This window comes from Theileria orientalis, chromosome 1 (genome assembly GCF_000740895.1).
Source record: "Theileria orientalis strain Shintoku DNA, chromosome 1, complete genome".
NCBI lineage: Eukaryota > Apicomplexa > Aconoidasida > Piroplasmida > Theileriidae > Theileria > Theileria orientalis.
In genome coordinates this window covers 387,997-411,133 of record NC_025260.1, presented here as the reverse complement: position 1 = coordinate 411,133, position 23,137 = coordinate 387,997, and the positions used below count along the sequence as shown (strand labels likewise).

The window sequence follows — 23,137 nt, the reverse complement described above, 5'->3', positions numbered from 1 at the left end:
TACATTTACAAATATAACTAGCTTTATTAAAAATTTATTTTTAAAATTGTTGTAAAACAAATGATACAATGTGCAACAACGTACACGACAACCGAGGAATCCTAGTGGTGTTAACAGTAACATGTACGAAACTGCAAGACATTAGGGGCACAGGATTTTAATCGTGCGGTCGAGTCCCCAAGAGGCCAGGAACGAGCTGTATGGGTGATGTGTGACCCCTATCGCCTCCTTGTCGTGAACCTGTTTTCACTGTCTAAAGCTCCGCCTAACTTACCTTTAATACGTTATCCAGCTTTCCGGATTTATAGTTGAAACAATACAGCTGATCGTCGTCCCCGAGTGCGTATATCCACTCCGATCTTTTGGAAGCTAAAGGCAGTTGTATCTCGAACCTGGTACCTGAAACATCGAGAAATGACACGTTTTCCACCTCTTCGGGAGTAAATTGCCTCAGGCAGTTCCCACTTAGGTTAAACACCTTTAATACTGGCGACTTTGAGCACACGAGAAACAGGTCATTCTGTCCCTACAGCAACGTTCATCACAACTGACTGAAACGTACTGCCAAATTTACGATCGTATTCACCGATTTGGATATGAGAGGCCCCTCCGGATCGTCGTTTTCACGCTGAGTGAATGCTGGAAATGACTTTAGGCACTCGCATGACCTAGAATCCCACACTTTAACGAATCCATCACTGGACCCAGTTATCACCTTCGTGCCATCATCTACACGTTGATTATCTTAAAAGGGGTCAGGTTACTTGAATACACCGCAGTGTTAACTATGGAGGTGTGCCCTCTGAACTCCTTTAACGGCTTTCCCGACTTCAATCCATGTATTCTAAATGTGATTAGTAGGGGGCGTGTTAACTGATGTAAGTAGTTGGCCAGCCTTTTAAAAGTAACACTATTAACTCAACCTAGTGTACTTTGAATATTACGTATGAGTAAACATGTAACTACCGTGTACTAACCTTGCCAGGGAGTCAAACGATCCAGTCAAAAGGTTGGAAGAATCTCTACTGAAAGTTGCACACGTAACAGCTAAAAGTTGAGTCACAGCTTGTTGACGAACCTCCGTTGTGCGAATTGTTCATTGACTTCAGGCACTCCCCAGTGCCTATTTTCCAAATCTAAAATGATTTATTAGCTTATCGACTCAGACTTATGATTGCTAACCTTGATGTTACCCCTTTGATCACCACTTGCCAGCACTTCAGAGTCTCTGCTGACTGCCAAACATGTGATTAAAGTGTCGTGAAGCATAAAATGATCCTGATGTCATGGTCAAACTGCGTTAAATTGAATCGAAAGTACCTGCGCTTGGTACGACAATTCAGTGTCCAAGGCGCCCACACTCCAGTTCCAGACCTCGATAAAGCCATCGGACGATCTAAAATGAATTGTGAAACTAAAGGGATACCCTGATAGCAAATACTGCCCATTTGGAGTAAAAACTGCGCACTCGGGATGTGAGTTTTCCGCAAACTAAAACAGAATTAATCCTCATAAGAGAAATAATAATACCTTAATAATTTTATTAATGTTTTTGGCGAATTGGGTGCTTTCGTCCGACGTCTTGGACGTGCTTTTGAAAACGTCAAACCTGTCTCCGGGAGGTATCAGGCCCAGGTGATTCTGCCACTTCAGGGCCATGCCGATCAGCGCCAAAAGACGTGACTGGGGAACATATTCGATGTCCTTCGCAAGAGCTATACAAAATTGTTAATAGAGTCGACGAACCCTCCGCCACAATATTCCTCTTCTTCTCCTTGGTCAAGTGCTGATGCGAGGAGTCTGTTGACAGGCCTGCATATATCTCCTTAGAGTCGCTAGGCCTGTTTCTGCACAGGTCCAGCAGTCTTCTGTAATTATCGGGGTCAGTCTTCTGCATTGATATGAGTGGCGTGCAACTCTCCAGCAATAGCAGCGCCAATTTAGACTCCTTTAAATCAACAAGTTCCCTGACAATCTAAACGTAAGTGAGCCATAGACTGAACCACCTGGTCGTATAGTTTATACAAAGTGTCCTGCGATAACTTCATTGTGTCTATTGCATCTAAAACTTGGCTCCAGCGACCCATCTGTGCGTCTGCAATTAGGGACTCGATGTTCGAAACACTGTTTAGGGAAACGCCTGTTTCTTCCTGCATAACCAGCAGCGTTTTATTTAAACCATTCTCCTTAAGATATTGCAAAATTAACTTAACAACACTAAAATATAATTAGGCACCTTCTGTGTAAAACATATAAATGAATACAAACTGTCGAATAGGGAATAACTTACTCCTCACTGGACACATCCAAGTTTCTATCCATTTTAAAATAGGCATAAAATATTAGAATAAACTAATTTAAATGTTAATCACGTAAAAAATATGAACAAACACAGATATTAAAATATACACGAGATAATTGAAATTGGAATAAAATTTTAAAAAGAGTAAACTAATTTTGGAATTATTTTACATTGTAGCCTAAATTCATTAGTCAAAGTAGGTTTATATGTTACTTTTATCTGATTGTTCATCCCCACCCATGGATGAAACAAATGTTCATAAACAACCATCAGACATGATATGTAAATAAAGTTAAGTATCCTACCACGGAAAATCTTCAGTTGGTATAATCTTTGTTTAATTATAAGTCGATTTGCCCTTAATGTGTTCAGGTTTCTGACACAACATCAGAGTGTTTAGGATTCTAAATCAAAATACCTATACATAAATTGCTTTGACTCATATTTATTATATTTTTAATTTTTTTAAATATGGCCCTTTATTCTAGGTCAATTGCTGCCCTAAGGCCCATTGCCAACGCCTGGTTAAATGTGAACAGATTGACCCATGATAATTTTAACCTAGTACAAACTCGCAACTTTGGAAGTGGCGATATTCAGGCAGTGGCAGCAAGGATTAAGTCAGTTAAGTCGATTCAAAAGGTTAGGCTGAGTTGAAATGAGTGTTTTGTAGATTACGAAGGCAATGAAGATGGTTGCAGCTTCTAAGCTTAGAGCCGATCAGAGGAGGCTGGAGATAGGACGTCCGTTTACACAGCCATCCCAAGTACGCGTTTGCACTTTCATTTTTAAATTCAGGATGTGTTGAACTTGTTGCCAATATCGAGCACGGATACCGGTCACAAGGACACAGCCCTGGTTATAATGGCATCTGGTACGTGAAAGTAGACTAAAGTTGTATTCAGATAAGGGGTTGTGCGGAGGCATCAACTCATCCATAGCAAAGGCGACCAGGAATTTGTTGCAGAGCGTAGATTCACAGTCGTCGGCATACTCACTCTACGTGATAGGGGAAAAGGCAAGGAGCGCCCTGCAGAGGAACTACCAAAATTTGTTCAAAAACGTGTTCACGGAGGTGACGAAGACGCCATTCAATTACGCAAAGGCGGCATACATAGCAGAGCTACTGAGACAGGTAAACCAATGGATAGAGTATCACAGCACCTAACTGTATACAACAAAACGTTAACACAAACACTAGTAATAAAGTTAACACATCTACAACATAACGTTAACACAAACACTAGTTGTAGCACAATACCTACTTTAGTAAATATTGCAAAGACTATTATTATTATTAGGCCAATCACGACAATATTAAAATCGTCTATAACCACTTTAAATCGGTGATCAGCTACGAGACGAGGGTGTTGGACGTGTTGAGTTGGAAACAATACTTACTGGTGAGTTGTCAGTCGCAACTAATGGTGTAGATGAACAAGCGCGAACTGAACGTGTTTGAGACTGAGCCGGACATAGGGAAGTTCTACCCTGACTTCTACGAGTTCTACCTCACGTCCTGTATATACGGATGCATGCTCGACTCGCTGGCGTCGGAGCAGTCTGCAAGAATGTCGGCAATGGACAACGCGTCGTCGAACGCGACGGACATGCTGAGTAAGCTGACGCTGAGGTACAACAGAGCAAGGCAGTCAAAGATCACACTGGAGCTCATAGAGATCATCTCAGGAGCAAACGCACTCTAAGGGCACTTTGATCGGCCTTTAATGCCCCTTGACGGCCCTTTAACTGCTCACTAATGCCCTTCAATAGCCTCCAGTGGCTCTAGTGGCTCTCAAACAGCCCTTTAGTGTGTTAATGTTTTGAGTATATACTGTGTGGTAGGTAACGCATATGTAAATGGAAAGTAAAATTAAAGTGTGATTAACGGTATGACTTCTGGTAGCGAGCGCGTGCGCCGGGACCTCCGAACTTCTTAGGCTCGCAGCGGCGAGAGTCAGCGATAAGGAGAGAACGGTCGTAACTGACGAGTTCGTCCACGAGCTTCTTCTTCGAAGCCTCGTCGACGTATTTCTGGTAGTAGGCGACGACTGCCTTGGAAAGAGCCTGCCTGAGAGCGTAGACCTGGGAGGTGAAACCGCCGCCCCTGACGCGAAGCCTGACGTCGAGCTTGCTAAGACGCTTCATACCGACGATATAAAGGGATTCCAAAGCCTTGGTGCGCAGGGCGACCGGCTCGAGCAGGTCCAAGGGCCTGCCGTTGACGCGGACGACGCCAGTGCCCTTGGTACAGAGAGCAACACATACGGCGCGCTTCTTGCGGCCGAAAGTCTGGACCTTCTGATTCTTAGAAGAACTTGATACCATCCTAATGAAAAAATAAGAAAAGATAAAAGTAAATAAGGGAAGATGCAGAATTGAAATAAAACAAAGACCCTAGAAAGAATAAGTAAGGGGGATAATAAGGAGAAGGTAAAAAGGATTAAAAGGAATAGTAAATCAACTAACCTGTGACAAATTAAAGGTAACTTGTGAAATGTAAATAAAAATTATCAAAATTGAGTGGCGAAGATTCTGGTTTAAAGAATACTGCTGGAGCCCCACCTAAGTGCGAACCGACACAGGCGTATATTGATAAAGGAGTAAAACAAATAAACACTTCGATATATTTAGTATTTAAATATAATCGTCCCGGTCTTGGATCAGATTTAAATTATTGGTAAGATTAACTGTCTATAATAAATAGTGTTTGGATTCTATTTAAAGGTTCTACCTCAAGCAATGCACTCCATAGTATATATTATAAGTCACACTAGTGCGTGTTTATTTAATATAGGAAGTATACACCACATCGCTCTGTCTAATAAAATATTTTAGGTTATACACTCTTTACTCTAAAATACAGTTCATAGCAAGGTAAGATTTCAGAGAAATTAACGGAAACACGTAGATGGTAAAGCACAATAATATGCTATCGGACGTTCACAAGGTGAAATGTAGTCACCGCTTTGTGAAACCAGTCCTGAATCAAGCAGGAAAGAAAAAATCGAGGAGGCTGGCACGCCATAAAAAAGCATCGGCATCAGGAGTGACGCCCACAGGGTACCTGAGGCCACTGGTGCACATGCCGAGCAGACGCTACAACTACAAGCTAAGATTTGGACGCGGATTCACGCTACAGGAACTTAAGGCAGCAGGACTAGGAAAGAAGGTGGCTAGAAGCGTGGGAGTGGCAGTGGACCACAGAAGAACGAACAAGTGCGCAGAGAGCCTGAACCTGAACGTTAACAGACTGAAGACGTACCTGTCGAAGCTGGTGGTATTCCCAAGGAAGAAGAACGCCAAGAAGGGATTCTCAGGCCTGCCGTCGGACACGCCGAGAGAAAAATTGCAGACACTGGCGCTTTCCAAGCAGTCAGTGAAGAAAGTAATGCCAGTAGTGCAGGAGTTCGTATCGGAGGCGCCGAGGGAAGTGACGGAAAGCGAAAGAAGCGTGAATGTGTACCAAAAGTTGCGCGTAGCAAGAAAGGCAGCAAAGGCAAAGAAGTCCGCGAACGCAGAAGCATAATCTCATATCGACAAATTGTACACAGTAAATAGATAAATTATATGACTAATAATTGGAGAATTAGGGTAAGTTGGTAACTAATAGCGTACTAGGCTTGTGCACAGCGAGGTTATAAGGTGGCACTATTGAAACAGTGGAAATAGTTAATGGGCTCAACAAACCCCTTAGAAATATTGGAAAATAGAATTTTAGATGAAAAAAAAGTAGAAGATAAGGAAAAGGAAGAGAAAGGAGAACTAGATCCATTTATGTCAGATGATGGTAAGAGTAGATTATAAAATAGATAATTGATAATATAATCAATAAAAATGTGTAGAATCTTTTGAATCAAGCGATAGCGAAGATAAAAAGAGAAAAAAGAAAGTGATAAATAAGTCTAGTAAAATAAAAACGGACGAATTTGGAAGAAAGATTAGAAGTACAAGTAAATACGGGAGTGAAAATAAAAAAATAAAATTAAAATCGGATAAAAAACATGAATTGTATAAAAAGAGGAAGTTAGAATACGAAAAGGATTTTAAAGAAAGAGAAGAAGGAAAAGAAAGTGTGTTAAAATATCAACTATCAGCAATAGATAGAATGACAATGAGAAGAGAACAACTGTTAAAAAAACATTCCACAAACTTTATAAACGATATAAGAAAGTCGAAAGATAAGTGAATGAGGAAAAAGGAGTATACACACCCAGAGGATAAACAGACAAAAATAAAAAATATTAGAAAAAAAAAGTTGAATATTGTCGCAGTAACATAGATTAAAATAGCAATATACAATTGACTTTAAATGAAATTGTCGATAAAACAGACATCACTAAGAAATATAGTACTGAAGACGGGTAGGTTAGGAACGTACATAAATGTAGTATAGAACCATACCTGGCAAGACCATACGTAAATATATATGATCCAAGAAATGAGTCTGAAGCACAATGGATGACGGAATCGAACGTAAGAAAGGAAATGGGTAAAATTAACGTACAGAAAACGTACGCAAGAGCACTGTTCTCGAGGAGAGTGGTAACACATCCAATATACGTATCAGAAACGATAGATAAAGCGCCAATTCAAAGAATACCACAGGTTGGTGACAATAATGGAAAGTGAGGGATTAGGTGGCGTTGGTAGGATACTCGAACGTGGGAAAGTCAAGTCTGATAAACGCAATTCTGTACGGAAAACACATACCAAACTTCGCAAGAAGAATAGTAAGCAATAAGAATATTTAGTGGATATTATTAGACGTCGAACGCACAAATGTTGAAGAATCCAAGATACGCACCAGTGTCGAGGACGCCAGTAAGTGTAAAAGAAGCAGAAGGATGAATTGCGGATAATTAGGGAAGGACGAGGCACCTGTTCACATTTGACCTGGGAAACAAAATATCACTAGTAGATCTCCCAGGATACGGATGCGCAAAAGTGTCAGATGTTAGTTTTGCAACAGAAATACAGATTACAACAAACACAGGAACAAAGGAACGATTGGTCAGTACTGGTAAACAAATACCTGGAGAGAACAGAAAAGTAAGAATTAAGGAGCAGTGTAAATAAGTAGAACAGATAATTTGATAAGTAATCGTGCAGGTAGTTACATAGCCATGATGGTCAGATAGGTAGGTAAGGAAACTTAAAAAAAACAGACAAATTAATAACGAAAAGTAAACCTGAAATTGATACACACGAATAGCCTATACCGGATATTGTCATTAGTGGACTCAATAAAAGGGCCAGTGGCCGAAGACTATAAGCTGTGGAGTATGCTGAGGGATATGCAGATACCGTTTCAAGTAGTGTTGACGAAGTGCGATAGAGTCAAGGTAAGCAGTTAACAAGTAACTGGAATAATAACAACCGTAGCCGGAAGAACTGCATCTGCAGTACTCGAAGCTGATAGAAATGCTAAAGGAGTACGAAAACTTCGACCAGTATGTATACGCGACCTCGGCGACCAGGAACCTGGGAATAGATGAGCTCCGCCTGTCATTGTCGCACATAGCACTGACAAAGAGGGCAGAATCTCAACTGTTAAAGTAAATCGCAGATTTTAAATATTTTGTAACATACATGTGTGCCCATAAATGGGTAAAACGAGTGAGATTCCATAGAGTAAATCTGTATCACGGGGGGGACGATGACCGGAGCAGTGGTAGCTTCGCTGACCGCCTGTTTTAACACACTGCTGATATTATTGTTATACGTGAGATATAAGAGGAATCTGAGCGTTCGGACAGTAAAAAGTGGAAAGATGAAGACGACGTTGATACTTGGGCCGGGTAAGAGTGAAGTCAAGGGAAAGGAAGACAAAAATGAGTAGGAGGACACACCAGGGAAATGGTAGAGATATACAGACTGTTGGAGTTAGAAAAGCACGAGTTCAGCTTCGTACACTCGAAATTTGACCGCATCTCACCAATGGTGTTCACACACAAACTGCTCAGCAAGCATAAACAGGAGTCGAAAGGTAAGTTTAAAGAGTTGATGCCGTGTGATAGACGAAGAGAAGACTGACGTGGATAGGGACCTGAGCTCTTTATTTTATACACTGCCATACCCATCAGGAGGACTCGTACTCTACACAGCAACAATAGTACCATTTGTAATAAACATGATAAAGTCATTGATAGTATCATACAAGCTAAACCCAGATCTAGTAACGAAATGGAAAATAAACAATAATTTCCAGATAATAACAAACGGACCAGGGTTATCAGTGCCATTCTGCATATCAGTGAAGCTGTGGAACGTAAGTAGGCGTAGAAGTAGATATGGAATGGAAGAGATGAGATAAATAACGTGTAGGTAGTGCTGCTGAGAAAGACGAAAATAATATATATTGAAAGTTTAACCAGGGTGAAGACACTGTCGGCTAGCGGGAAAATACTTAACAAAGTAGCCGACAAGTTCATAGTGCTGTGGCCAAATTTCTCAGGATACGAAAACGCAAGTTACCTGGGAACTATTCAGAAGCTTGCTCTTTAAGCCTCCCAATAATATTGTTGTACTTCCTGCGCAGACGCTTCAGCTCCTTTTTGCACTTTTTGTCCTCACGTCTGCGCCCAGGACGTCCACTGTTGTAGGGGTTGCCAGAGCCACCAGAGTCTCCAAAGTCGTCATAGTCGTGGGAAAGAATTTGGTCAAACGGGACGTACTCAGAGGAGCTGTCAAGGCTGGGAGGGTAAGGGGCCCTTTCGAGCCGCTCAGTGGGAACGGATGCTTGGCCATCTAAGTTATCAAGTGGATCACTTAGATAAGGCGAATCACCCAAGTCTATGTCACCCACATCGTACCCAGATTGGGTTGCTGGGTACTCTGTATCCGCTATTCCCAGACCCATAGGACCCAAATCGGTTTCCCCAACGTCCACTCCAGCCATGTCGTCACTGGGAGCGATGTCAGGCGCACTTTTCACGAGACCATACCGTTCAACTTCATCCTCGTCGAACCTGCGATAGGTTCCGATATCCACTGGAGCTTCAGTTTCAAAGGCCTTTTGCACGTCGTAGATGCCACTCCTGCCCTTTCCCCGGTTTCTGCTTTTACCACGTTTAGGCCGCCTGTAGTCGATATTGCGACGTCCTGTTCCACGGCGCGCTCTCTGCCGTTTAGCCAAAATACGATTTTCCACTACGTCCTCCCCCGTATCCGGTTGTATAACATATAAGTCCTCAGGGTCAACGATTATTCGTTTAACATAGTCTTCACTGTCGCTGTCGTAAGGAGTGTACCTAGAGCCCGACGAATATCTGTTTGTTAAGTGTCTTGAATTTTGTTCTTTATTGGAAAGGTAGGTGTTGCTGTAGTTGTTTTCGCCATCAGATACGTAGGGGAACTTAGATCCGGAACTCTTCTCAAACTTTTTCCCATCCAAAATGGCAAACCACTCACTTATGACATACTCAGGCTCAACCAGATCTTCGTCCCAATACTTTTTAGTCGACCCATGCAAGTCACCCGTATCATATGCACCAGTGGTTGACAAATCATCCAATGGTTCTATATCATTGTAAGGGTCAGTTATGTCAAGAGATGAATCCACCGGATCAGCACTAGCAAGGTAGTCAGTTGGAGCCGAGTCAAGTGTGTCGTCCAACAAATCAGCCTCCAAAATAGAATTATCTAGGTAGTCGTCCTCCAATATTGGCAATTCAGAATCTAAAGTGTATTCTGATGTTGATTTAAAAGGGCGCCTATTACTTTTTGCATAATTTTTGTTGACGTTGTTGTTCATAACAGTCTTTTTCCGTTTCTTGCTCTTCTTAGACTTTCTATTTCTACTCTTCTTCCCCTTTCGACTTCTCTTTAACATACGATTTTCCAATTCTTCGTAAGGTGGATGTTGTTTTCGTTGAGCCTGAAGATCAATGGTTTTTTAAACTAAATACCTGATTCTTATTGGTGATATTTGGAAAGGATTCTGGATATTTGATTGGCAATTCAAAAGAATTTGTAGTAGCCCGGTTATCTAATAAATTCTTATGTTTGTATGATCACGCTTACTGGACACGGGAACTATAATTTCGATTCCATTAGCATAATATATCTCAAATATGGTCAAGTTTATTGAGGCAAAAATCCAAATTTTAAGTAATTTCATTTTAATTATTTTAGTAAATTATGCACATATTTAAGTAAAAATTTAGTATCTGATATGATTTTAACGAAATTATGGAATTAAATGAAAGAATCCAATCACAGTCTTAAATTAATGATAACGAACAAAGATTAAAACATAATTAATAAAAATTAAATATTAAATAAAAAATAATTTGCGTATGATAGACACATTCTATATCAATATATAAAGTAGGTGTAAGCATCTTTACTTAAATTGAATAAGATGGAAATTAAATTCTTCTAAAGATCTAGTGTGTACAAATTTTTTTTCAAAAAAAATTAGGATTCCAAGGTTAAATGTATTTAAAAGGTTAAAATAAAGTAAAAATTGAGTTATTGTGTGACATATATGAACTGTAAGAAACAAAATCGCAGGAATCTGTGTAAAAAAAATACAATAGATAGAATATAAACACATGGGCTAAATATGTATAAATATTAATATATATTAATGAATACATTATTTTGTGATTAGTAAAACTGTTAAAAATATATTTATAAGTCAATTAATAGAGATTGTGGGTATATGGTAATAGTATAAATGTAAAATTGGGAGTTTTACATTATGTATATTTAGTAGTGTATAATTTGATATTTGTTTATAATGTGTAACGTTTGATGTTAATTGCAATCCACGGGAATGTATAGTCAGTGTGTACATGGTCATGTAACATAGATATTAAATGGTTAATATAAAATTTAAAGTGTATTATAATTTTTCATTATTGTCTACCTTAACATTGGTATTTTTAAATTACTCAATTAGTATTTCAACGCCAAACCAATACACACCAAAATTTAAATCGCATAAGAATTTAAAGAATGGATTCTATACATTTATTAACATAAAAGGCTATAATAATCAGACAAATGAGGTGAATAACTTTAATAATAAATGGAAGTTGTATGAAAAGCCCATTTATAAACAAGGTTTTTTGCCAAACAGCGCCATTCCGAAACACATTCCTCTAGACTACGAGAATTTATTGAGATCGCATGACCCTTCAGTGATAAACTTTAATACAACGCTGACAGGCCTACCAGGAGTGAATATAAAGGACATAGATGACCTGTATGGCAAAATATATGACCATAAAGTGCTGATGAAGCAACTAAGATATTTCTTAGAAAATGATGATTTTAGCTCAATAAATAGACTGATGAAGTATAATAAAGATGTGTTAAACAAAGAAGAATGTGAGTTGTTGGTAAAGGATTTTGAGCACCTGATTCACCACCGGTTAAAGTACGAGTACCCGGAGCCGGAAAACCTAGAAAGAACAATGCCGTTTCTGGTGGGAAGATACGTGTTGCAGTACGTACTGCAGCAAGACCTGGAATCGAAGTTAAATTACGTGTGGCTGAAGCCAGGAGAAGTGCCAGAAGTACCGGAGTACAAGGAGAATTACGTGGAACCGAAGGCGTCACCAGAAAAGAAAATACACGTCAAAGATACAGTGGCATACAGATCACTGATGAAGAAGCTGAGCGAATACGATGAAAGAATGAGACTGTGCGCAGTAAGAGACCTGTACCACAAGCTTATAGAGTGCAAGAGGAAGAAGCTGGTGAGGTGCCTGAGAAAGTTCCAAAGACTAAGGCCGTTCAGATCACTAACGTACAGACGCAAAGTCGCAAACGTAAGGATAACTGTGTAGATAATAGAATAGGCGTATTGTGATTGACTAGAACTAACGAATGTGTAGAAAGTAAACATCGACAGAGTGTCGCCATTTCTGTCAAGGCCAATGAGGTGTACGGACCAAATAGTAAAGGAGTACACAGACCACTTTGAAGAAGCAGTAAACAAGCAGGACTTAGCAACAGCCTGCTACCTGCTGAATCGGTACTCGAGGTATGAGAAAATAGATAGGTATATATTGGTTGGTTGGTGGTTGAACTAGGGATTAATGCACGCGCAGGAGGATAATCTTCATCGACAAGTTCCCGCTACTGTGCAGATTCATGAGGTTGTTCGCAGAGGTTCACGCCTGCAAAAAGTATGACCTGCACATGCTTAAAAAACTGAGAAGCTTCTACTGGTCCTCAGTAAAAAGGAAAAAGTTCATGATAAGATACAACGAACCCATGATGATCATGGAAGCAGGAAAGACAATGAAGGATATGTACGAAGAACAACTGGAGCAATACAGGTAAAGTTAATGAACAGCAACTAGATAGGTGGTAGTTAGATTACCACCAGTTGGATTGATAACAATAATAATAATAATAATAACAATAATAATAGGCAATATCGAGATAAAAAGAACGATGAGAAGATGAAGAAGATGGGAGTGGATATGGACAAAGTTAGAGACTTTTCAAACGCATATGGAATGGATTGGATACCAATACTGTACCCAGAAGAATACCAAGAAGCAGTGGAATATCATAGAAAAAGGTTGGAAAAATTGAGAAGAAAGGCACTAAAGGTAGAAAATGAAATTAAGAGAAAAAGAAGATTCGAGTACGGAGAAGATATTGATATGGACTACGATGAAGAAGAATATAAGGAAGATGTGAATCAAGAGGAATTAATGGGCAAGGAGAGTATACCACTAAAAGTAATAAAAAAGGAAGATGAAGAATAGTGAAGATAATAATTATAATAAAGTTAATATAGTGTCAAATTAATGTAAATATATTAAATAGAAAATGGTAAAAATAGTATGTGTAATAATAAAAATAAGTAAGTGATAAGAGTGAGTGAAGTTAAGAATTAATAAGTAAAATGAATAGATAAAATAGTTAAAAAAAAAATGAAAAAAAAATGGTAAAAAATTGTAAATAGAAGAAATTTTGAGTTTAAAATTAATAAAGGGGTGGATTAAAGTATGTGTAAAAATTTAATAATTATTTAAATAAAAATAAATGTGTAACATCACCCCAGTCAAAACTGTTGGAAGGCCCAGAAAACATATAAACATATTCTAATGTATATGACCCTGTATTCCATGTAAAATTATAGTATTGTTTGCCTGATCAATTTGAGTCATTCTTCAGTGTGTTTTGTCATCTTGTATTATATTTAAGTGGTAACAGTAATAAAGTGGAAAAATAAAAGTAAAAAAGTAAATTTTAAAGGAGATGTTGTTTCAGTTAAAGAAAAAAAGAATGCTTAAAGAAAAAAAAAGAAAAAAACAATTGGTATATCTAAAATAGATAAGATTTTGATTTAAAATGAACTGGACAGGACAGTACGTAGGTGCAGTAGTAATAGACGTAGGCCACTCAGTAATAAGATGCGGAAAAGCAGGAGAACCGTACCCGTCACAATTATGGCCCTCCTCAGTAGGAATAGGAGAAGATTGCGAAGTGTTCCCAGTGATACCGAGCGCACGCTACAAAGTGCAAATGGTAGAGCACGTGAAGTACTACGACCTGGGAAAAAACGTCTCATTCATAAACAAAAACTCGTACATAAGGTCAATAAGAGGAGCACTCTCAGGAAGAGTGCACGACAAAGTGATGATAGAGCGCCTGAAAAGAGCACAGAGAAGCGAGGACCTGGAAGAAGTGTCGCTGCTGGTGGGAGCACACAAGTACGACAAGGACTGCTGGGACGAGTTCAGCAACTGCATGGTGCCGGAAGTGGGCAACGCTAAGTTCACGGACCCAAGTAAGAGAAGCGCAGCGGAAGTGCTGAAGAACATGTACTCCTTCAACTCAGTGTCGCCAGGACTGTCTGAGCTTACGGGAGCAAGCCCAATCTTCGTGGTGGAGTCGAACGAAACAACAAGGTACAACAGAATGGTGCAGACGGAGCTGCTGTTCGAGGAACTGGGAGCCCCAGGAGTGCACTTCGGACACGGAAGTCAGCTGGCGTCGTACGCAGCAGGATCGCTCAACTCAGTGGTGGTGGACGTAGGAAGCGCAACGACGTCAATCACGGCGCTGGTGGACGACGACGTCCTGGGCTACAAGGAGTACAACATAGGAGGAGACCACGTGGACACGGCACTGCTGAACCTGCTCCTGAGAACAGACAGAGCGAATTTCACGTACCTGATGAACCACCCGGAGTACAACCTGGGAGTGTCGTCGCTGATGAAGATCACGGACGCGGACGTGGTGGAGATCTCGAGGAGGCCATACTCGAAGGTGATGTCGCTGGGAGTGTTCAACCTACACCACGACGTGAAGAGCCTGAAGGAGAGCATAATGAAGGTGTCGGCAGTGCCACTGTTCCTAAACCCAGAATCACTAGCAGGTGAGAGTTGGCATTCGGACGGTTATACGTGCATACGTATGTAATTAATTAATTTTGGTAATTGATAAGAGATTTAGATAGAATTGTTTGTAGTAGCAAGCTGTAGTATTTTAGTACTAGGTGGTGTGCATAACCTGCGATTAAGTAAAACCATTATATGTTTTAACGACCCTAAGTTGTAAGTTAAACACTGATGTAGTTGCAACGACGAGGAGGCTGCCTGACGGAATACACTTTGACGTGACAGAAGAGGAGTCGAAGCTGAGAAGTTTGACGAAAAACAAGGCGATCCTGACGGATAAGCCGTTCGACGCAAAGAGCATAGACATGAATAAAATGACGCCCTTCCAACTGGTGGGACTCTCGTGCGAAATACTCTTCAACCCGCACATACTGCACAAGTACAACAACAACTTCAAGGGACTGGTGCCGATGTGCGAGGACATGCTGAAGGATAACACAATATACAGAAGAGATATATTCGGCCAGGTGGTACTGGTGGGAGGAGTGGTGCTGACGACAGGACTGCAGGAAAGACTGCTCGCAGAGCTTACGAGAGCGGCGGCGAAGACGCCACAAGAGTCGTTCCTCTCAGGCTCGAGGTTCAAGTTTATACCATTCCATTCAAAGGCTGCAGCGAGGCACGCGAGCTGGATAGGAGCATCAATAGTGTCGAGCCTAGGCTCATTCCACAACTGCTGGATCTCAAAAGCAGAGTACATGGAGCACGGACCAAACATAGCAAACAGAAAGGGAGGATACCTAAAGGGATACAGATGAAACCTGTAAAAAACAGGGAACGAAGAGTAGGTGCTGACAAATGTGTAGATGTACTCTAAGAGTACAAGATAAATGTGTTTAATAAATAAACGAGATGTGTGTGTGTGTGTGAATAAATGATAAATAAGTGTGTCAAAAGAGAGTTTGGGAAAAAAGGGGATGAGAAGCTGGAAGTACGAGTACCATTAGTGCTGATGCGGCCATGTGAGGGGCGCAAAAGTGATGATTCCACAGGTTAATAGGTACACATTTAATAATAGGCAATTTCATAGAAAATGGAAGATTCCAAAAAGGCGGAGATCGGAATAGTAGGATTGGGAGTCATGGGAGGAGCGTACGCGAGGAATTTATACTTCAGAGGACGCAGAGTGTCAGCCTGGACGAGAAACGAGAAAGAAATAGAAGTATTCGAGGCAAAGGTAAAAGAGGATGAAAAGCGTGAAAAGGCGCTGCAAAACGCAAGCATTAAATGTTTCGTAAACCTGCAAGAATTCGTAAGTTGGCAGACAGTCACGACGAATTAGGTCGACAGCCTGGAGAAGCCAAGGAAGGTTCTAATGCTGATAACAGTAAGAATTAAGGAATTCTGAACCTGGTTTAGGCTGGAAGTCCAGTGGATCACATGCTGGATAGGCTGATACCGTCACTAGATAAGGGGGACGTAATAGTCGACGGAGGAAACGAATGGTACAAGAACACACAAATGAGAATAGAGAGATGCAAAGAAGAGGGAATAAGGTGTGTGAGTTTTGAAAATGAGCCTATAATAGGTTCTGTGGGATGGGAGTCAGCGGAGGAGAAAGAGGAGCAAGAAATCACCCATGTTTTATGTTTGGAGGAAGTAAAGAAGACTATAAAAGCCTCAAGCCAATATTATCACAAGATGACAAGGTAAGTACTGGGTTTTATGGAAAATGTAGGATTTTTACGTCGGAAGAGGAGCCTCGGGACACTACGTGAAGATGGTACACAACGGAATAGAGTACGCAATATTGCAAGTGGTGTCGGAACTGTATAAGATAATGAAGCACATAAATAAGATGAGTAACCCAGAAATATCGGAATTGTTGAGGTAAATAGTGAAAGAGTATATAAAAGGAGTAGGTCATGGGACGATAATCAATCGTCGTATTTGTTGCAAATAACCCAAATGATATTGGAAGAGAAGGAAGGAGAAGGTATGAATAGTGAGGAAGAGGAAATGGGCCGATAATTAGATATATATCAGTGGAGAAAATGAGTAAATATTAATGAATTCAGAGTACCTGGTGGACAAGATAACACCATGTATATCGTCGAACAGCACCGGAAAGTGGACAGTACAGGACTCCTTCGATAGAAGTGTGCCAGTGCCGTCAATAGGAATGGCGGTGGACATGAGGAGCTTCAGCAACCTAACACAAAACAAACACACTCTAGAAAACACAAACCAACACACGAAGTTTAAAACAGGTTAGAGATAGAGCATGTGTAAAACTGATCAGATGACCTTAAAAAAACATACACAGCAGCCCTGATAAGTATATTTTCGCAAGGGATACACCTGCTGATGGAAGCGTCGAAGGAGTTTGACTGGGACTTGAACATGAGTAAAGTGGCAGACATATGGTCAAGTAAGTAGTAAAAACGGCATTAACAAAATATTGATTAAACATTAGCCAAACAGTAACCTAACAGTGACCTGATGTTAACCTAACAGTGACCTGATGTTGACGTAGGTAACTCAATAATCAGCTGCGATATGCTGAAGGAAGTTTCAGAATCGTATAAAGAAAACGACGAAATGCTACTGTTCCACCCGAAGTAAGTTGAGTGTGCCGATGAAAGCGTTTAGGTTTAAAGAAATGCTGTTAAGCAGCATGAAGCCATGGAAACATGTGGTGAAAACCTGCATAGAATACGACGTGCCAACACCAGGAGTCCTGAGCAGCCTGGAATATGTGCAAGTGTTATTCTCGAAAAATGTAAGCGGAAGATAGGAAGAATCCAGCCAAAAAAATAATAAAACGCACTAAAAACAATTAATTTAGCATTGCCATAACCTAATTCAAGCCCAGAGAGACTGTTTTGGGTCACACGGGTTCACCAGAACGGATATGGAGGGGAATTACCACCACGATTGGTGGAAAAATCACTAATAAAACAAATAGAATGGCGCAAATAAGATGTAAAGTATGATATGTGTATTGTGTAAGAGGTTAAAGGCCTCGAGTGAACGTAATGTAACTGAAGAATGTTGTAACAAATAATATAATAATAATGGATTCTTGTTGTGGAAACGGTAAACGATAGAGTATATGGGAATTGTATGATGTAATAATTATCAATTGCGTATCAAAAATAAATTGTGTAAGGCGATAAGCTGTAATTTTGTGAAATAATAGAAGGAGCAATGGGGGGGCATAAGAAAGCCAGTAAAAGTAAACGTAGAAAGTAAATATACATTCGAGATGAATGTATGGCACGAGTTAAAAATAGATGGATAATTGTAAGAGCAGAAATCAGCGATAAAAAGAATTCACAAGTAAATTATTATGAACTAATACTGAAGGATACACTAATAAAAACAGAAGTGGAAAAAACAGCGGAATTACTGTTCGGATTCCTGCAAGGCAAATTTATATCAAACTCAATAACAGTACAATTCATAATCAGCACTGAGGCGCTGGTACTTTTCCAGTGCAAAAGATGCTTCATTGAAGAAACACTAATAATACTGAGGTTTATAAATAAAATACAAAACACCAACGTAAAGTTTGAAGTAAAACAGGTTTCTGGAACTTTACACCAGGCGCGCAGATATATACTGACGAAGATACTGGACTCCCTGACTCAACTATCACTCCTGGGACCATCAGCAATTGAAAAGTACAAAAAGTCAAATTTAATTAAAGGATTCAAGCAAATAAGCCTAGTGTCAAACTCGTGGTTGCCAGCATGAGATACGCGAATTTGAGGCTAGCAGATCTAATAAATAGGCTAAGCGTTGTAAGGACGCCATTAGCCACAATACACGGGATAAAATCCACATCTTTCTCCCAAAATGGAGTAAAAGGAGCCACGCAGATTAGATATTACAGCCCAGAGGTGAAGGAGCACTTCAACAACCCAAGAAATGTCGGAAGTTTTGACAAGGATGACCCTTCAGTAGGAACAGCAATAGTAGGCAAGGCAGCCTGCGGCGACGTCATTAAACTCCAGGTAAAAATCAAAGATAACTGCATAGAAGACGCGTGCTTTAAAACGTTCGGGTGTGGCTCAGCAATAGCATCTAGCTCCTACGTAACAGAGATAGTGAAGGGGAAGACGTGCCAGGAGGCACTGGCAATCAAAAATACAGATATATCAGGTAAATTGGATAAAGTTATTTAACAGTTAATTAGTATAAACTAGTTATGATAGTTAGTAGATGAGAAAATTAACAAATGTGTGTAGATAAACTCAACCTGCCCCCTGTGAAGATACACTGCAGCCTTCTAGCGGAAGATGCTGTGAAGCACGCAATAAAAGACTATCTAAATAAAAATAAGGCAAAGAAAGACGAATAGGTGGTGTTTTAAAAAAATAATACTCTTGAAAAGGCCGAAAACTAGGCTTGATATGCACAAGAAGGCGTATAATTTAATCGATTTTTCTTTGTGTAAATGAATAGGTATATGCGTGTATATATAATATTCAACCCCTAAATGTGGAAATATTTTAATTTGGAACCTATGTGTAAGTAATTTATTAAACTAATGAACAGGGTACTGGACAATGACCCACAGAGTATATAGTGCCTAATATGGAATTAATTGGAACAATAATGAAGTTTAACATAAAATTGAGCAAGTAAAATGTATTATAAACATGATATTGGCTAATTAAAACAAATAGGAGTGGTTAAAGATGAATAAAATGAACATATTTATGCCATTCCAACTGTTTAAATTCGCCTATAAGCGTTTTTCAAATCTTCCATACAGAGCAAAGATATATTTGGTACGTTAATATTGATAATATGATTGATGTTAGGGTTTGTTGACGACGGGAGCAATAGTATGGCCGAAATATAACAAGGCGCCATCAATAAAGTCGGAAAATATACATAAAAGAGCAATAACGGACTACGTGTATATGGATATCGCAATGGACAACGTGTACCTGGGAAGAATACTAATAGGATTGTACGGAAGACTGCTGCCGCTGACAGTGGAAAACTTTATCAGCATGTGCGAAGGGTTCGTAGTCAAGGACAAAAAAATAGGATACCTGAACACGAGATTCGATAAAATAATGCCAAACACAGCAATAGTGGGAGGAAAGTTGTTTAACAACAAGGGGAAGCTGGACTCGTGCACAATATACGGAAGAAGGTTAGCGAAGAAAGACCACACACACAAATTAGGATGCCAGAAGAATCGTTCGACACAAGCTTCATACAGGAAGGAGACGTGGCGATGTTGAGTGACGGACCACTGGGAGTGTCCTCGAGGTTTTTCATAACCCTGACGAGGAATCCGGGGTTTCAGCAAAAGTCAGTGGTGGTAGGCACAGTGGTCAAGGGAATGAAGCTGATAAGAATGGTAAGTGACCAGACATAAGATTATGAGTAAAGAAATCGCAGCCAACGGTAGATAATAGTGGCTAACGGCAGCTAAAGGTAGCGAAAATTAAGCAGTAGTCTAATGGTAATATAGATAGGAGAAGGAGCGAGAAAGGACGGAATGCCGAACAGAGATATAAGGTACCCAGGTAAAAGCTAATCCCTTAGAATTATAGGATGTGGGCTGTACAACGGGCCAGAAAATGGGCCTAAATCGTTTTTAAACGTCTAAGAGTAAACAGGTGTACATAATTAGAGTAAACTGGGCGGAACGAACAGATTAATATTTTACATTAGTTGTATGTGCCAATTATGTCCTCCTCGCGGTAGGCAGTGTAGACTTCGCCCTCAAACTTTAAATCCATGCCGCCGTACTCGGGAATGACGACAGTGTCGCCGACCTTCAAGGTGGGAGCGACGAGCTCGCCCTTGGAGTTATGCCGTCCAGCGCCGACAGCGACGACCTGAAAGATAAAAGTTAAAAAGGAAGCAAACCTTGGCCATGCGAGAAGAAAGATTGGCGGAATCTGGAAGTAAAATGCCAGATTTAGTCTTGTGTTCCGGTTTAATCTTGGAAACGAGCACCCTGTCAAAGAGAGGGACGAAGCGTCTAGCAACAGTCTACAAAGACAAAAATGATAAGAAAAAGGTAACTTACCATTATAAAAATACAGCCAGACTAACAAAAAATTATATACAAGTAGTTAAAAGTAGATTAAATGATAAATGAAGGAGTGTAAATATAAAAATATGATAGATATTAGGGAATCAGATGGGGATTAGGAATATTGAATACTAAAGAGTAAACACAGTTAAAAAGTAATATTTGTAGTATATAATATTTGTATTTAACCACGATAATTTTAGTGGAATCCTGTCGACCAATTATAATATGTCTGCTATACAATTATGAATAGTAAATTGGCAATTTCAAATTACACATTAGACTCCAACTTAGTATCTTCTCTCAAAAGACTAGTTTTATACACTGTAAGGAAGTTTCCATCAATTCAGGGTATGTTTAAATGAAAAAATTTTAACGATTGTGCAAATATTGTAGGATTCCTGCCCAAAAACATAGGAAGGTGGCCGTATTCCGTAAATTTGAAAAATCCTCAATTAAAAATCGCATCAATACCAGAAAATAAAACTAAATTGACATATTTAGGTCATAGAACTGTCTATATACAGATGAACGGAGCAACGTTCTTAACTGACCCAGTACTTTCAAAAAGACTAATGTCAGGTGGATTCGGAGGTATGGTTTTACATTATTACATCATACTTTAGTAAAAAGAGTGAGTAAAAAGTCATATAAGTACTGGGAGTTCCCCCCAGCCGATTTTCTGCTGATCTCCAATAACTCCTTCGATTGCATTGACACATGGACTCTGAGGAAAATAAGTGACCAAGGAGGAGCAATAGCAGTGGGAGGAACGAACATAACCAGGTACCTGAACCAATTTTACGAAAGATTTACATACCCACTGTCATGGTTCGAGGAAGTAAATTTCGGAACTGTGCGAATAACATTTACGCCAGCGGTGTCAGAAACGAAGAGAAAATATCTATGCTGTGGAATAGACAGAAACAAGTTGCTTTGGGGAGGCTTCTTGATAAGAAGTGAGGACACACTGGTCTACTACGCAGGAAAAACAAAATACTCGGACCACTTCGAGCACATCAAAGAGTATTTGGAAGAAAAGAATTGTAAAATAGATGTAGCAATATTGCCAATAGGACCGAAGCATGAGGAAGATAGAAACATGAGTCCAGAGCAAGCAGTGGATGCACACCGAATATTGAAACCAAAGAAAACACTAGTGGTGGCCCACGATACATTTCCACTAGGTATAGAAGCATTCGGAGAGCTTAAAACGAGATTAAAAGCAAAGATAAATGAGGTGGATCCGGGGATTCTAGAGGATTTCCTAATTCTAGAAGAGGCAGAATCATACGAACTGGAACTATAAAAAAACAAAGGATTCCATGCTTAAAGCGCTTTAAAAGGTGTAAAGTAGCAGTATTGTATTTTAATTGAGTAATATAACCTAAAATAGAAGTGTACACGGTAGGTAGCAAGTCTTGAGATGTGGAATCTTTGCCCCAAGTACTCGTAACAACAGAGTGTAAAAAGTAAACATGGCCCAGATTCCTGTAGATAAATTCGCAAAACTGATATCAGGAGCAGGATCCGCCCTGTTGGCACTAGGTTCAGGAGCCTGGCTCATTAACTCGAGCCTATACGACGGTAGGAACACGAACGTATATAGAACTGGAAAGATATAGATATAGTAGGCAGCTATGCTAGAGATATAGTAACGTAAATAATATGTAGTTGGAGCCGGACATAGAGCGCTGGTGTATAACCGTATAACCGGAATCAGCGACTCGACACATGGAGAAGGAACACACTTCCTCATCCCGTGGCTGGAAAGGCCGATCATCTACGACGTGAGGACGAGGCCGAGAACGCTGATGTCGCTGACGGGAAGCAGAGACCTGCAAATGGTAAACATAACGTGCCGCGTGCTCTCGAGGCCAGACGAGCGAAGGCTGCGTGACATATACAGACACCTGGGCAAGGACTACGACGAAAGAGTGCTGCCGTCGATAATCAACGAGGTGCTCAAGAGCATAGTGGCACAGTACAACGCATCACAGCTGATCACGCAGAGAGAAACGGTGAGCAAGGCAGTGAGAGACCAGCTGGTTAACAGAGCAAGAGACTTCAACATACTGCTGGACGACGTGTCGCTGACGCACCTGAGCTTCAGCCCGGAGTACGAAAAGGCAGTCGAGGCGAAGCAAGTGGCGCAGCAGCAGGCTGAAAGAAGCAAGTACATAGTGCTGAAGGCGCTGGAGGAGAAAAAGTCGACGATAATAAAGGCCGAGGGGGAGTCGGAGGCGGCGAAGCTGATAGGAAGCGCAATCAAGGACAACCCGGCATTCATCACGCTGAGGAGAATAGAGACTGCAAAGGAGGTGGCAAACATCCTGGCAAGATCGCAAAACAAAGTGATGCTGAACAGCAACACGCTGCTCCTGTCAACGAGCGATAAGTAAACCTTTAAACACAGCAAATACACATCAGTGTGTGCTCAAGTACTTATAGTAT

The 23,137-nt window shown here is 40.3% G+C and overlaps 16 protein-coding genes across 16 annotated transcripts; 12 read left to right on the top strand and 4 right to left on the bottom strand.

Annotated features, from left to right (window-relative positions):
* Positions 1 to 141: 141 nt before the first annotated feature.
* On the bottom strand, positions 142 to 2,322 carry TOT_010000190 (uncharacterized protein; the record flags this gene model as incomplete). The annotated part of the gene is made up of 12 exons (XM_009690728.1): positions 142 to 240; positions 284 to 526; positions 563 to 729; positions 765 to 844; positions 978 to 1,047; positions 1,079 to 1,136; positions 1,183 to 1,278; positions 1,321 to 1,491; positions 1,531 to 1,715; positions 1,747 to 1,975; positions 2,007 to 2,217; positions 2,291 to 2,322. 12 exons carry the CDS (start codon positions 2,320 to 2,322, stop codon positions 142 to 144), a joined length of 1,641 nt encoding a protein of 546 aa, XP_009689023.1.
* A 451-nt stretch (positions 2,323 to 2,773) lies between these two features.
* On the top strand, positions 2,774 to 4,008 carry TOT_010001222 (ATP synthase subunit gamma, mitochondrial precursor; the record flags this gene model as incomplete). The annotated part of the gene is made up of 6 exons (XM_009690727.1): positions 2,774 to 2,944; positions 2,976 to 3,068; positions 3,101 to 3,176; positions 3,208 to 3,437; positions 3,604 to 3,705; positions 3,736 to 4,008. The coding sequence occupies 6 exons, from the start codon at positions 2,774 to 2,776 to the stop codon at positions 4,006 to 4,008; spliced, it is 945 nt and encodes a 314-aa protein (XP_009689022.1).
* Positions 4,009 to 4,186: 178 nt separating this feature from the next.
* TOT_010000188 (40S ribosomal protein S16) lies at positions 4,187 to 4,630 on the bottom strand (the record flags this gene model as incomplete). The annotated part of the gene is made up of 1 exon (XM_009690726.1): positions 4,187 to 4,630. The coding sequence occupies one exon, from the start codon at positions 4,628 to 4,630 to the stop codon at positions 4,187 to 4,189; it is 444 nt and encodes a 147-aa protein (XP_009689021.1).
* Positions 4,631 to 5,231: 601 nt separating this feature from the next.
* Positions 5,232 to 5,831, top strand: TOT_010000187 (60S ribosomal protein L13; the record flags this gene model as incomplete). The annotated part of the gene is made up of 1 exon (XM_009690725.1): positions 5,232 to 5,831. The coding sequence occupies one exon, from the start codon at positions 5,232 to 5,234 to the stop codon at positions 5,829 to 5,831; it is 600 nt and encodes a 199-aa protein (XP_009689020.1).
* A 146-nt stretch (positions 5,832 to 5,977) lies between these two features.
* TOT_010001221 (conserved hypothetical protein) lies at positions 5,978 to 6,491 on the top strand (the record flags this gene model as incomplete). Its single annotated transcript, XM_009690724.1, has 2 exons — positions 5,978 to 6,092; positions 6,148 to 6,491. The coding sequence occupies 2 exons, from the start codon at positions 5,978 to 5,980 to the stop codon at positions 6,489 to 6,491; spliced, it is 459 nt and encodes a 152-aa protein (XP_009689019.1).
* Positions 6,492 to 6,790: 299 nt separating this feature from the next.
* TOT_010001220 (uncharacterized protein) lies at positions 6,791 to 7,659 on the top strand (the record flags this gene model as incomplete). The annotated part of the gene is made up of 6 exons (XM_009690723.1): positions 6,791 to 6,910; positions 6,943 to 7,035; positions 7,070 to 7,111; positions 7,169 to 7,262; positions 7,391 to 7,417; positions 7,490 to 7,659. 6 exons carry the CDS (start codon positions 6,791 to 6,793, stop codon positions 7,657 to 7,659), a joined length of 546 nt encoding a protein of 181 aa, XP_009689018.1.
* Positions 7,660 to 7,961: 302 nt separating this feature from the next.
* On the top strand, positions 7,962 to 8,667 carry TOT_010000184 (hypothetical protein; the record flags this gene model as incomplete). The annotated part of the gene is made up of 4 exons (XM_009690722.1): positions 7,962 to 8,140; positions 8,179 to 8,291; positions 8,323 to 8,589; positions 8,630 to 8,667. 4 exons carry the CDS (start codon positions 7,962 to 7,964, stop codon positions 8,665 to 8,667), a joined length of 597 nt encoding a protein of 198 aa, XP_009689017.1.
* A 119-nt stretch (positions 8,668 to 8,786) lies between these two features.
* TOT_010000183 (conserved hypothetical protein) lies at positions 8,787 to 10,424 on the bottom strand (the record flags this gene model as incomplete). Its single annotated transcript, XM_009690721.1, has 3 exons — positions 8,787 to 10,181; positions 10,213 to 10,292; positions 10,322 to 10,424. The coding sequence occupies 3 exons, from the start codon at positions 10,422 to 10,424 to the stop codon at positions 8,787 to 8,789; spliced, it is 1,578 nt and encodes a 525-aa protein (XP_009689016.1).
* Positions 10,425 to 11,127: 703 nt separating this feature from the next.
* TOT_010000182 (conserved hypothetical protein) lies at positions 11,128 to 13,035 on the top strand (the record flags this gene model as incomplete). Its single annotated transcript, XM_009690720.1, has 4 exons — positions 11,128 to 12,084; positions 12,151 to 12,299; positions 12,367 to 12,597; positions 12,693 to 13,035. 4 exons carry the CDS (start codon positions 11,128 to 11,130, stop codon positions 13,033 to 13,035), a joined length of 1,680 nt encoding a protein of 559 aa, XP_009689015.1.
* Positions 13,036 to 13,624: 589 nt separating this feature from the next.
* On the top strand, positions 13,625 to 15,434 carry TOT_010000181 (actin; the record flags this gene model as incomplete). Its single annotated transcript, XM_009690719.1, has 2 exons — positions 13,625 to 14,690; positions 14,854 to 15,434. 2 exons carry the CDS (start codon positions 13,625 to 13,627, stop codon positions 15,432 to 15,434), a joined length of 1,647 nt encoding a protein of 548 aa, XP_009689014.1.
* Positions 15,435 to 15,709: 275 nt separating this feature from the next.
* TOT_010000180 (6-phosphogluconate dehydrogenase) lies at positions 15,710 to 17,572 on the top strand (the record flags this gene model as incomplete). The annotated part of the gene is made up of 11 exons (XM_009690718.1): positions 15,710 to 15,928; positions 15,959 to 16,003; positions 16,036 to 16,172; positions 16,205 to 16,325; positions 16,355 to 16,506; positions 16,539 to 16,612; positions 16,695 to 16,886; positions 16,919 to 17,047; positions 17,153 to 17,237; positions 17,269 to 17,398; positions 17,465 to 17,572. The coding sequence occupies 11 exons, from the start codon at positions 15,710 to 15,712 to the stop codon at positions 17,570 to 17,572; spliced, it is 1,392 nt and encodes a 463-aa protein (XP_009689013.1).
* Positions 17,573 to 17,892: 320 nt separating this feature from the next.
* On the top strand, positions 17,893 to 18,982 carry TOT_010000179 (NifU protein; the record flags this gene model as incomplete). Its single annotated transcript, XM_009690717.1, has 3 exons — positions 17,893 to 18,302; positions 18,329 to 18,783; positions 18,870 to 18,982. The coding sequence occupies 3 exons, from the start codon at positions 17,893 to 17,895 to the stop codon at positions 18,980 to 18,982; spliced, it is 978 nt and encodes a 325-aa protein (XP_009689012.1).
* A 340-nt stretch (positions 18,983 to 19,322) lies between these two features.
* On the top strand, positions 19,323 to 20,179 carry TOT_010000178 (peptidyl-prolyl cis-trans isomerase; the record flags this gene model as incomplete). The annotated part of the gene is made up of 4 exons (XM_009690716.1): positions 19,323 to 19,415; positions 19,449 to 19,789; positions 19,822 to 19,999; positions 20,114 to 20,179. 4 exons carry the CDS (start codon positions 19,323 to 19,325, stop codon positions 20,177 to 20,179), a joined length of 678 nt encoding a protein of 225 aa, XP_009689011.1.
* A 133-nt stretch (positions 20,180 to 20,312) lies between these two features.
* On the bottom strand, positions 20,313 to 20,680 carry TOT_010000177 (chaperonin; the record flags this gene model as incomplete). Its single annotated transcript, XM_009690715.1, has 3 exons — positions 20,313 to 20,483; positions 20,515 to 20,640; positions 20,678 to 20,680. The coding sequence occupies 3 exons, from the start codon at positions 20,678 to 20,680 to the stop codon at positions 20,313 to 20,315; spliced, it is 300 nt and encodes a 99-aa protein (XP_009689010.1).
* Positions 20,681 to 20,928: 248 nt separating this feature from the next.
* TOT_010000176 (conserved hypothetical protein) lies at positions 20,929 to 21,992 on the top strand (the record flags this gene model as incomplete). The annotated part of the gene is made up of 3 exons (XM_009690714.1): positions 20,929 to 21,034; positions 21,080 to 21,277; positions 21,310 to 21,992. The coding sequence occupies 3 exons, from the start codon at positions 20,929 to 20,931 to the stop codon at positions 21,990 to 21,992; spliced, it is 987 nt and encodes a 328-aa protein (XP_009689009.1).
* Positions 21,993 to 22,161: 169 nt separating this feature from the next.
* Positions 22,162 to 23,085, top strand: TOT_010000175 (prohibitin; the record flags this gene model as incomplete). Its single annotated transcript, XM_009690713.1, has 2 exons — positions 22,162 to 22,270; positions 22,358 to 23,085. 2 exons carry the CDS (start codon positions 22,162 to 22,164, stop codon positions 23,083 to 23,085), a joined length of 837 nt encoding a protein of 278 aa, XP_009689008.1.
* Positions 23,086 to 23,137: the final 52 nt, after the last annotated feature.